General features: G+C 33.9%; 1 protein-coding gene across 2 annotated transcripts in view; it reads left to right on the plus strand.

Moving 5' to 3' along the window:
* Positions 1-12,434, plus strand: part of ASCC3 (activating signal cointegrator 1 complex subunit 3) — a 262,911-nt gene that overhangs the window by 160,175 nt on the left and 90,302 nt on the right. For both annotated transcript variants that reach the window (XM_064649888.1, XM_064649889.1), the window contains exons 15-17: positions 1,978-2,169; positions 2,501-2,725; positions 11,405-11,524. In XM_064649888.1, coding sequence (XP_064505958.1) covers positions 1,978-2,169; positions 2,501-2,725; positions 11,405-11,524 — 537 coding nt within the window. The remainder of the gene's footprint in view (positions 1-1,977; positions 2,170-2,500; positions 2,726-11,404; positions 11,525-12,434) is intronic.

The raw sequence follows: 12,434 nt of genomic DNA on the forward strand, positions 1-12,434 counted from the left end.
CTTTCTAAATGTAACTTAATGGATTTAGGTGTACCTACATATTTTTAAACAGTTGCTTAATCTTAAGCTTGTAAGTAATTGAATTGCAGTTAGACTAGCATTGCCATATATAAATGTTTTCTGTCACAAACTCTTCTCCTTCCTCTTCCTTTTGCCTTTATTCACAAGTTCCTTTCTCTCAAATTGGTGAAACTGTACTTCCTAAAACCATTTACAAATACAAGTTTCCTTCTATCTATGGTACACAATTTTAGTATTCTTATTTTTCCATCAGTGTATTGCCCTGTATTTCAATCACATTAAACAACATAATCAATCAAGCTACAAACAAAGGTATGCAATTTTTAAATTGTGGAGATTTGAGAGCAAGATTTGACTTTTTCAGCTAAGATTACAATATTTAAAGCGTAATTAATCACATAGAAAGATTTACTTTATTTAAGAGAAAAGCTAATTACGTTGTTAAATGCTTACGCCACATTTCAAATGTAATCAAGATCAATCCAGATTTCTGGGTCACAGGTATTCTCAGTGAATTTTCCACAATCTTCCGTGAGATTCCTTATTGATAATCAATAAATGCAAACTTTGGTGCATCTGTGTTCTTTATGAAATACTTGTTTCCATTTGTTAGCTCTTAAAGAATAAGCTTCATGAACTGCAGAGCCACTTTCTCAGTTTCTTATTTATTCATTTTCAAGCACTACAGCAGTTAATTAAATTTGCCAAAAAGTCATGTGTAGTTTAAAAGCTGAGTTTGATTTCCTTTAAATGAATAGTAAATAATTACTGCTAAAGCAGGAAAGATCAGATATGGAGAAGCTGGATAATTGAGAAACTGAGAAATGTGTTTTTCCTATAATTTTTTTTTCATGTCCTCCTTTATAATTGCATTCCCATCTCCCTATTTATTTCTGTGTTTGCAGAGATTTATTGTTCATGTTTGGCAGCATGCCAGTACTCTGAACCATATTTTGCTTTGCTTTACCCACTCTGTATCCCATAAATCAACTTTTCAGTGGCTGTGTGTCAGGTACCGGTAAATGCGAAGATATGATAAAATCAACAACAATAATAATAATCTGAATTTATTTGGAATTAATTCACTATAATATACAGGGCTGAAAATACAGTGAGAGTCAAAGACTACTTAACCTTCCTGTGATCTATGGAAAAGTGGAGATTCTCTGCTGACAAAGAAATCTGGTTTGGAGAAGTATTAGAGTCACCATTACCACAACCCTCCTGGTGTCATATTTAGCAGCAATCGATTTTAGGAGGCAGTGAGTGCAGCAGCTAGGAATGTGGAAGAGATGGGAGGAAAATCAGAGGTGTTTGTGTCAAATCAGGGAAATTAATTTTTCATAACTTAGGGTCAGTGTTCAGTTTAGGTGAAACACGATAAAGCCAGCACCCAGAAATAATACTCAGAGACCTCAGACCCTGTGGGAGGCTGGAGGACTTGAGGTTTTGCAGTCTTAGATCCCAGCCTCCTATGCATGAGGAAGGTAAAAACGAGGGGTGGATGAACAGTTTGATTCCACTGTGCCCCACTGATGCAATGGCTGGTAAAGTATAGTGTGTGGCCTGCTGCCTTAAGCCTGTCTTAGCCACCTACAGAGTCTGAAAGAATTGCTTTTAAGGAAAAGTGATACGTGAGTTCTCAGTTTCAGTGTTACTATCAGTAAACTTGGGTCTCTGTTTCAGTGAATTAATACTTTAGTACCAGGATTAAACTTCTTACAATTTTTTACAATCTTTTAAACAATTATGCGTATTCTTTGGAAAATAAACATAGAAAAATTCATTTATATAAAACTCTGATATATTGGTGTTGATGAAAAATCTGACATGATAGGAATAGTTTCTTTCCTATGACTCACAATAATATTCAATTTTTTCCCTGTAATTTTTTAATACAATACTTCTTGTGCTGTAATTGGAAGTGAATTTAATTATTTTTCTTGTCCACTCTAGGTACAGAGATCCAGAAATAAGCAGTTACGCGAGCTGTTTCCAGATGGATTTAGTATTCATCACGCAGGAATGCTGCGGCAAGACAGAAGTTTAGTTGAGAACTTGTTTTCTAATGGACACATCAAAGTCCTAGTTTGTACAGCTACACTCGCTTGGGGTGTCAATCTGCCTGCTCATGCTGTTGTTATTAAGGTAAGAGCTTTCCCTACTCTGCAAACAGGTTGTCTTTTTTAAAAAAAAAAACTGTAAAGGCATATAGGTAGCAAGATCTTTATTGTGAGTTTCAGACCTGGAGGGGAAATATCTGATTGACTCGAAATGTTATTTATATCTCATTAAACTGATTCTCTCCAGTGGGAGTCTAGTTTGTATAGTAAAGATTTAAATATATCAAAGATTAGGAAAGGATTAGTTAAAGTACACTTCTGAAATCATGCTATATTTGCCTAATTTCAGTATTCAGCTCATCAGGATTATATTCATGTGTATTTATGTTAATTTTTATTAACTTTTCCTCAACCAGGGAACACAAATATATGCTGCAAAAAGAGGCTCCTTTGTTGACCTTGGAATTTTAGATGTCATGCAGATATTTGGTCGAGCTGGACGGCCTCAGTTTGACAAATTTGGAGAAGGCATCATTATTACAACTCATGATAAACTCAGTCATTACTTGACTCTTCTGACTCAGCAGAATCCAATTGAAAGCCAGTTTCTTGAAAGCCTTGCAGACAACTTAAATGCAGAGGTAACATTTGATTCATTTAGAGAAACTAGCAAACTTTAAAGGGTTGACATTATTTGAAACAAAAATGCCATATTTTCACACTTAATAAAATTTTCATTGTATATGTTTTATTACTGTTATTCTGTAGGTGTGTATGATTAAGAGGAGTGAACTGTTACATATGTGCGAATGTGGGGCCTTTTACAAAAGGCAGTAGGTATTCGAAGTAGGATGGGGGGTCAAAATACCATTAAGATAAAACTGTAGAAACGCAACATTTACCTTTTAAGAAGTGCTGCATTACCATTTAGTAAGCATTCTGCCTAACTGCAAATTAAAATCCACAAAAAATTACAGCCTGTCTTTCTGTGTATAAACAAATTCATATATTTGACTGCAGTACAGGAACAATAATATACTTGGCTTGAACTCTTTTTCAAAGGCACTGGACATTTTTTCAGTTAAAATCAAGCAGTTCAGCTAAACTGAAATGTCCAGTGACATAAAACTGATTATCCCTTTGAAAGATGTATTTGGTCTATTCGGAATAGTCTTTTTAAGGTGCTTGATCATTTTATCTGCATAATTCTTAAATATTAGTTTATTTTAGCTTTTCATGACTTTGAAGTCTATGCATTATTGAGTCATAAATAATCATTTTAAGAGGAGATTCTGAAAATGAGCAGAAATTGATACAGTGACCTTTGAAAAGGTTGAGATTCATTCCTTGATTCTTTACAAATCACAGAGTTTGATCATTCATGGTTTTGGCTGTTTGATTTTTTTCTTTTTTAAGGGGTTTCTTCCTAAGTTGTTTCTTCAGTTCCTGTTAACGGGAAAAATCTCTGCCCAGGTGCAGTCATACATCAAACACAGAATAAGGTTTAACTGTATTCCAAGTATTTCCACATACAAATGTAAGGGAATGAAAATATTGACACCTGTCTGTGCTCACAGCTCCCCCTCTTTACCTCAAGGCCCTGGAATGGTCTGAGAACAAGGAGGGAGAGAGAAATTGATCTCCCCCAGAACATGACACACAAATGTAATTAAAAGGAGACATTCGTAATTTTCCAATTTCTCTTTCTACCTCAAAGAAAAGAGGAAAAATAAATGGAAGGCATACATGCCATGGGCAGATGTACTGCTCTCAATCCTTTCCTTCTGACAACACTTATGAACCTGGAGATAGACACCTCTGAATGTTCTCTAAGCGGAACTGGATGGATATTCAGTTATTTAAAATTGCATAACAGCAATTTACACATTAGCAGCAATCATTTAAATCCTAAAGATTTGTTGGTTTTGAAGGCCAGAATTACCTGTGTTATTATTCAGCACCCTGATAAGTCAGGAGAGAGAGATCTGTACTTTTTCAGGAGGAAAGAATCCAGCCAGATTTCATAGAAAAGCTTTGTTCATTTTCTTGAGATAGACAAAGTAGATGAGGAAACAAGAGTGGGACAGTCTTTCCTTCACAGCAAAGGATTTTTCTACCTTTTTATTTTTTTAATATTAGAAAATTAGTCCTCCTGTTTCACAGAAGGCCTTCAAGTTAATGAAGAATTACAAAGACAGTAAAATAATAAGTCCCTGTTGCGAACTGGGTCAGAGAAGATCTCTATGATTGACATACTGTGAAAAGCACATGGAATAGCTATATTCTATTTTTCTTTCAGGCTTCGTCTGTATTGCTCAAACAGTCTTAAAAGGCATGTGGATGTGCAGGTGTGCCCACCTGTCTTATATCAGGAATTTCAAGAGCTCCAGCATAAAAGCTGGCTTTTGTTTGGAAAATGCTTTACTGAGATACCATAAAAAATCTTGCTGGTTAGTTTAGCAAAAGAAATTCTCAAAGGCGGTACAACAGCTCTCTATAACTAGCTGGCATAAGAAGTAAATAAGAAAAAGAAAAAAAGATAATTTTGACCAATGGCAATACAAGAATTAATCACCCTGCTCATAAATAGGGCTGAAATGTAAGATCTGGAACAGTCTTAACAGTAGAGGACATGCAGGAAGTCTGATTTTTTTCTATGCTGAAAATTTTTATAGTAAGTGATGGTATGAAAGATGTGATTGTATATGAAGAATTGAAGATCTGACTTGTTGAACCAGGAGTCCCAATCCTATTCCATTCCTCTCACTGAGACTGCTTAGCTGAGAAAGTATGAGATGTAAGCTATTAATTTTCAATGTGTGCTATTCTTTAGAGAGATAGAGGTTTTTAATGGGGAGCATGTTGTTCCTCTGATCTGAGCTGTAATTTCAAAATGCACGTATTGTCCAGCAGGGCCAGAAAGTTGATTTTTTTGTTGTTGTTGTGTTGGTTTTTTGTTTTGTTTTTTTGTTTGGTTTCTTTTTTGGTTTTGTGTTTTTTGGGGTTTTTTTGTTTCGCTTGTTTTGGGGGTTTTTTTGGTTTTTACATATTTGATTATAATTACACTTCCGGATTCTTCTTCACTTCCTTTTTTTCCACTGTGAAGATATTTTACGTCCAAGGTATTTATTTTACAGGAAGTATTTAGAATGTCTTAACAAAATATAGTTTAGCAAATGTCCAATTGTATCTCGTTTGTTTCAATATGTTGCTGTACTGGATAGAAAATTAAGGTGCCAAAATGCTGCTAGCATTGACTTTGGTGCAGTTAGGACCAAAAAAATAACACTGAAGGTTGAACAGACTTGGTTGTTAGGGTATAAAACTATCTTAATTTATCTCAGGTTCGTGATTTCAACAAAAGTTTTCAAAGGTGGTAGCATCTTCTTTTTATTTTCCCCTCTTTTCCCTGCATTTAATAGTAAGTACTCATCTAGCTTAAATACTGTTAAAAAAAAATGTCATTGAGACTTGGAAAGGTAAATACCATTCTCTCTCATCAGGTGAGTTTGGCCAAATGGATACTTAAGGAAGAAGGAAAAAAGGCATAAAAAAGCAAAATATTCAAGGGAGGAATGGCTCTGTGAGCTTAGAATAGTAATGTTAACAGCAATTATAAAACAGTAAATGTCCAAATGAAAAACAATTAGTTGCAGCATTTTTAGATAAGACTGACAACAGTAAAAGCAATCTTACTCATGAAGCTTTATTTAGGTTTTTACCTAAAAGGGGAAGAATTTATTTTTCTGGAGAAGTACATATTTCAGCTGAGGAGTTTATTTTGAAATGTGTACAAGTTACTGAAATTCTTTCCAGGAAGAGAGGAAATCTCAATAGAAATTTAGTAACTTTTAACAGTATTGAGTAGTTCTCTGAAAACTATTGCTAGAAGACACTGCAGAAATAACTTGGTTACATTGAAGGTGTAAAATTAAGAAGTTAATCCTCCTGCTTTATTAAAATAGTAGAACAAAATAAGAAAAAAATAATGGAATAGAACAATGATTCCATTTCGTAGTAGGTAGTCACCTAAACTTATCCAGTCAAAGACACATATTGGAAATATGTGATGTACAGTATAATAAAAATACTTCTAAGTGCAGCACTTCTACCACAGGATTTGGAGTATGACAAAAAGTGCAGAAAACAGACAAAGTAGTTTAGACAGAATTTTTTTTTCCAGGTTTTATGTAATTCTAGTGTTATCTGAAAAAAAACAGTGTACTCAAGACTTTAAATTACAGAAGATTCCATAGCTGCAGTGCAGTTACAGCAGCAGATGATGCAGTCAGAATTTTCTTAATCATGGTAAATGATTGTTAGTAGAATGGAGTAGAATTGTTAGTAGCAATGGAGTACAATAGAATAACAAAGGCATGAAACCAACATTTTTTTGTTATCTGATATGTGTGATGTTACTTATTCTTCTGTCATAACATGCAGGAAAAATTAGTGCCTGCCAGATTATTGAAGAACAAAACTTTGAGCACTTACAAGGAGCTATTGTGTTAGCATTTTTTGGAAAGTAACTTCATCATATCCTTATAATTGGAGTCAGTCTAATCTTCTGTATATGCTGATTTGATCTAAGTTAGTGGAATCATCTGAGAAGTATACAGGTGGTTCAGAAATTGTTATGTTTATCTGGAGATGACTATTCCAATGGGCTACAGCATTCTGGAAAAAAAAAAAAAAAAAAACACATTTTAAAACATGCCATTTTATTTATCAATAGGTAGTCTTAGGAAGCACATTCAATTTTGGTCATCTTCTGTCCCTTTGACAGTAACAATAGCACAATGTGGACACAAAATATATGTTTACTGACTGATTTGATACAGAAATCAAGACAGTATGCTGATAACCACTGTCATCTTTTCCATAACAGAACCCTGTTAGCACCAGGAAATCTGCACTTATGTATAATAAAACAACATATTGTAGGATCAGAATCTGCTTTTATTACAAGTCATTTAGGAAATCTGAATGCTTATGCTCTAGTTGTAAAGAGAAACAAATTAAAGGCCAGAAGCACTGCTGAATTATTTAAACTCTTAATTTATTATGGATGTATCAGTAGCTGAAAGAAGGGCTAGTAAAATGAAGGCAGCAGTTGAAACTATGGGAAGATTCTATGTTTGCACAAGAATATGAAACTGCTTTTGTCTAGGCCAGGTCTCTTGGCAGAAATAGGTAGATGATAAGAATGATTCAGATATTTGAGGTAATACAATATATAATCCCAGCCACACAATTCCTAAGTGGAATCAAGAGCCCTGAATTTTGTACTTAGGTTTATGTTGCACAGGAGAGAAAATTTCACAGGAGTGCAAAAAAATTGCAGCATTTCTAATCCCCATTTCAAAATTAATTTCCTAGAAGTGGAAAATTTTCAGAGAGGATGGGGCAAAGGAATAAATCAGCTTCTGTGAAAGGAGCACACCAGTTTTACTGCATGCTTTAGGCAAGAACAAAGACAAATCAAGATTATATGACAGAGTTTTTTGAAGTAATGAATGATATGGCAAAAGATCTCATCTGTTCTGGGCCAAGAACCAGGAAATATTGGCTGGGATGAGCAAGTTTAGAGAACACAAAAGGATGTCAGCTGGGTGGTTAGACTATGGAACCCTCTGCAGGGAGCTGTATCTAAAAAGAATAGTTAAAAAACTGTCCAGAAGTGGAATAAAAATCCATTGAAGGATATCAAATGCAAAGGCAACCCCTTTAACTAAAGACTTTGAAATGTAAGAGTTTAAGAATTTGGGATAACTTTATGTATTGCTTGTTCCTCTTTGCCACCTTTTGCCCTTCAGCATTTGCTGTTATCTAACCTCAGAGACAGCATGCTGGCCTTGCTGTTAAGAGAGCTACAGTGGGTAAACCTGAAATACTCACAACTTCCTTGAGTTGACACCAAAATTAAGACTTTGAGTGTGTATGTCAGCATCAATCCACTGAGAATTCTCTCCTGCAGGTCTGAATTTTGGTTCAGATTTGTGGATTTTTTTCTGCTAAAAATCAGCAGAAGAGTAAATGGTCAGTGATGATCTACACAGGCCCTTTTCCTTTCTTTGCTGAAGTTCTGCTACTGGGCATAATGGAATGTAAAAAGGAATAAAATAAATGGTTAGGGTACTTAGTTGAGAGGAGTGAGCTCTGGGTCAGTTGACCAGCTGGCAAACAGAAAATACCTACGGCTGTATTTTCTGGAAATACAGGAAGAAAGATAAGATGCAGGGGATGTGGTTTAATTAGACCATAAACTTTAACTTATCTGGGAACTATCATCAATAGCTCATACAATGCAGGTCACCATTCCTTCCCTAATCATTTCCACCCGATAGAGCCCTCCCAGACATCCACAGCTGGACTCCAGCTTGTTTGCTGGGATGAATTTTTTCCCCCGAGAGGTTAAAAAATGATTTGCAGTGCTGGACAGTAGGGATGCCTTCCCCGGTGTGTGTGCCTTTACTTGCACATGCTTATGATTTTGTTCTGAAGACCGGAACGTAGAAGGTGGTGACTTGTTTAGTTTGGACAAACCTCTTAATCTATATTTTGCCTTGAAAGAGTGGGTTCTCAGAAGAGACGAAGAATTTCTTCAGAGCCTTTCCTAAGTAAATCACTCAGGAGCTGTGTGACTGAATGGCTAATCTGGGTATGGGGCAAAGCATGGGAGATTCTGTCCCTCTTGGGACAATTCTAGTAACATTAAGAAATTACTTCAAAAACTGTACAGTAGTAAGACCACAGTCACTTCAGATGCTGAAAGAGCAATTCAAAATACACCGGTTTCCAAAGCAAACAGAAAATTGCTTATTAGGTTTTTAGAAAGTTTCCTTGCTCTCTTGTGTTAACAACAAATACTTGATTCATATATAAAATTTTTTCTTTGTGTAATCTGACTCAATTATTGCAACCATATTATATTTATAAAAAAGACATATCTATATTTTAAAAGGACAGTATATTGTTACATGATAAATTCTATATGTTATCAGTATCATTTTTATGTGCTTTTTCTAATCTGTATAGAAATATCAGAAATAAAAAACTTCATTTTTTCAAAAACTGCCCCTCCAAAAGCCATGATACTTATATCTGTTTGCACTTTTTTGAAAATCGATATCATTCAACTTGATAAAGTGTGGGGCATAGCATTGGTGGGAAAAAAAATTTTTAATGAATGCTCAGTGATGGCAACATCAGCCATGGAACAATTAGTCAAAATTTTGTGATGCTGATTATTGTTTTCATTTAAAATTACACAGTGAATTGAATTAGTATAGTACATTTATTTGTATTTGAACGGTGAAAAATAAAAAGCATTTTATGGCAACTGGTACAATCAGACAATACAATGTCAATATAGTAAATATTTCTACTCATTGATTATTCCATCTGTATCTAAATGCCTATTACATGGTTGAGGAAATGCTGGGAACTTCCATCATTCATGCTATTTTAACGAAGGATAAATTTTCAGTCCATAAGAACTTTACTTGAACACTAGATGGCAGCAAATATTTAGAAATTGCTCTGGTTTTTTTTGTATCTGCATATTGTCTGAAACCCAATTGTATTTCTCAACCACTTTTTTCCATTAGTTTTGCTTTTAACTTATGAAAATAATTAATAAGAATAGAATAGCAGTAGAATGAGATATTTGAACAAATGAGGCAAAAAAAGTGAGGTGTTTATTTTTTTTAATCATCAGACTTCACTGTCCTCAGTAATGAGAATATTAAGTTTTCACGATTGTGAAAGTGATTGTTGAAAATGCTACTATTTGACTATGATGTTACACTATTTCAGGTTCTATGTTGTTACTATTTCAAGTTGTGTACTGGAAGATATTTGAGTCATGGAAAGAAGCCAAATGTTGAAAATAACCTGGGTACAAATTGAGTAATAGTAACCTGTGGGCTGTGTTCAATGTTTTCCCTGTAGTAATCTATGAAGAACTGAATGCTTTTATAGCTACTTCATTGCATGATGTAGTATATACTCTGAGAAAACAAAATGGGAAATGGGGCTTTCCCCAACCTCCTTATGCACTTGAAGAACAAAATATCGCTTGAAAAATATGTAAAACAAAGCCTAGGGTTACTCCATGTAACAACAAGGTTTTGCTGGATTGAAATTATTTTAACTCAAGGCAGATTTGGATTTCATTATTGTTTTTTAATAGATATTTATGTTATTTCAATAAGAATTTCAATATTATTAGTAAGGTCTAGATACTTCAATCTGAACATGCATATGTATTCACTTAGTTCCGTAGGCTGTTTTTTGTTAATTTTCGCCAAGTCATGTGGAACATTTATATGAAATCCAAACACCAATAAAACAAAAATAGCTTTAAAAATGTGGTAATGGATCACAAAATTTTGGTAAGAGGGAATTTTGCTTGTTTTAAAGAATGAGTGACAACCAAAAAAGTTTTGTTCATGGGACATGCAGGAAATGTTAAATTCTCCTGGTAAAATCAGGTTACCTGGATTTAAGTGGTTAAATGCTTCTCATGACTGTAGCAAATACAAAGTAGAGCTGAAGTTATTAAGTAAAAGTGTGTGTGGTCAATAATTTGGTGATGAAAGTATTGAATTCACAAAAAAAAGTCAGTTAAAAAAATGGGTTTGTTATACCTGATTTAACCTTGAAATATGAATAAACATGTATATATATGTGCATATTATCTGTTCAATTTGGTTATGTTTTCACATAAAAAAGATATAGCAGGTACCTGTGTGTTTGATTTGACAGATACAAAAGGAGACAACTATTTGTAGAAACTATGTATAGATTGCCAAGTACAAAGAAATGATGAAGAAAAATTCTAAAGATTCTTGGTATCATTTTGTTTAGGACCTAGACCAGATAATGCTTTCACTTGTTATGAAGAAATCAATCTTTTAAATGTAATGTTTTTCTTTTAAAGTACTTTTCTTAAAATTACATTGGCCATATTGACTAAAGAATGATTTAGTTTCATTTGTCTTATTTTTTTATAACAAGCTTGCTCAATATCATCTTTTCATTGTAAAAATCATAAGTGATGTAGGAAAGATCATTTATAGTTACTGTATGTATAGTATTATGTCAAAGAATGCCGTGTTATTAGATGTTCATAAGATAAAGATGCATAAAGTATTGAAGTTATTGTCTTATGATTATTTCAAAATTATTTAAGTTGGAAACATCCTTACACTTCCTTTAATCTAGTGCTACTACTCTGAATTCCGCGTGTTTTCAGCCAAATACTTATGTGCAACTGTAACATATAAACTTAATTTTGTCTCTTTTCCTACTTCCAGATTGCTCTTGGAACGGTAACTAATGTGGAAGAAGCAGTAAAGTGGATAAGTTACACTTACCTTTATGTACGGATGAGAGCAAATCCATTAGTATATGGCATCAGTCACAAAGCTTATCAGGTATAAAATGTGTTTTTAAAAAAATCTGTAACCTTTTCTGGGTCTGTAATCCTTCCCTGATGTGAGGATAAATATTTGCTATTTCTACTTAACCTGACATCAGCAATTCTTTTAAAGTGCTTAGAAAAAGGAAGATATTTTCTGTAGCAGAGTGTTTTTTACACTGAATTATGAGGCCCCTTCTGTTCACATAAAAATACATTTTAACTGGTCAAGTTATGCTCCAAAGAACACCATTCATTCTTATCAGTCAGTTACTGTAACTTAGCCTGTTTTCAGTGTTTCGGTTTTGTAGGCTAGATACAAATGATAAAAGAAAGCATTTTTGAGTTGCTTGATTTCCCTCCACCCCTGTCAGCTTTCGTTTTAGAATGTTTCATGAGATGGCATCTTATAAACTATAAAATGACATTTTTAATTGTGCGATATTTTCTTTCGTAGGATTTATTAATTATAAGATTTTTTATTACTTTGTTTTGAATTTTTTTTTGTTTATTTAGACGTGTTCCATGCAGTGATATCAATCAGAGCACGGTTACATTAGGGTTTTTTTCCCAATTTGTTTTCATTATCTGTAATTTTTAGGTGGTTTAATAGTTTACAGATTATCTAAATATTGTTACTTTTTTTTTTTGTACAGCTATTTATAAACATTTAATGTTAACATGGTTGGATATGGTCAAACTCACAACTGAATGGTAACTGCAGTTTATTTCACGTCATGAATCTCTTTTGTGACTTCATAATTTGTCTTGACATTGTGAGCAGCAGGTTTTTAGCATGTAGAGGTAAATGTCAGAAGAGAGTTTTTTGATATCTTTTGTTTCTGATAGTGGAAACTGTAGTGGAAGTAGGGGGGCTATTGCTTAAGCTTCTGCAGACACCTTTATACCTCTGTTCATCTCAAATC

The sequence above is a fragment of the Pseudopipra pipra genome, chromosome 3 (genome assembly GCF_036250125.1).
Source record: "Pseudopipra pipra isolate bDixPip1 chromosome 3, bDixPip1.hap1, whole genome shotgun sequence".
NCBI lineage: Eukaryota > Metazoa > Chordata > Aves > Passeriformes > Pipridae > Pseudopipra > Pseudopipra pipra.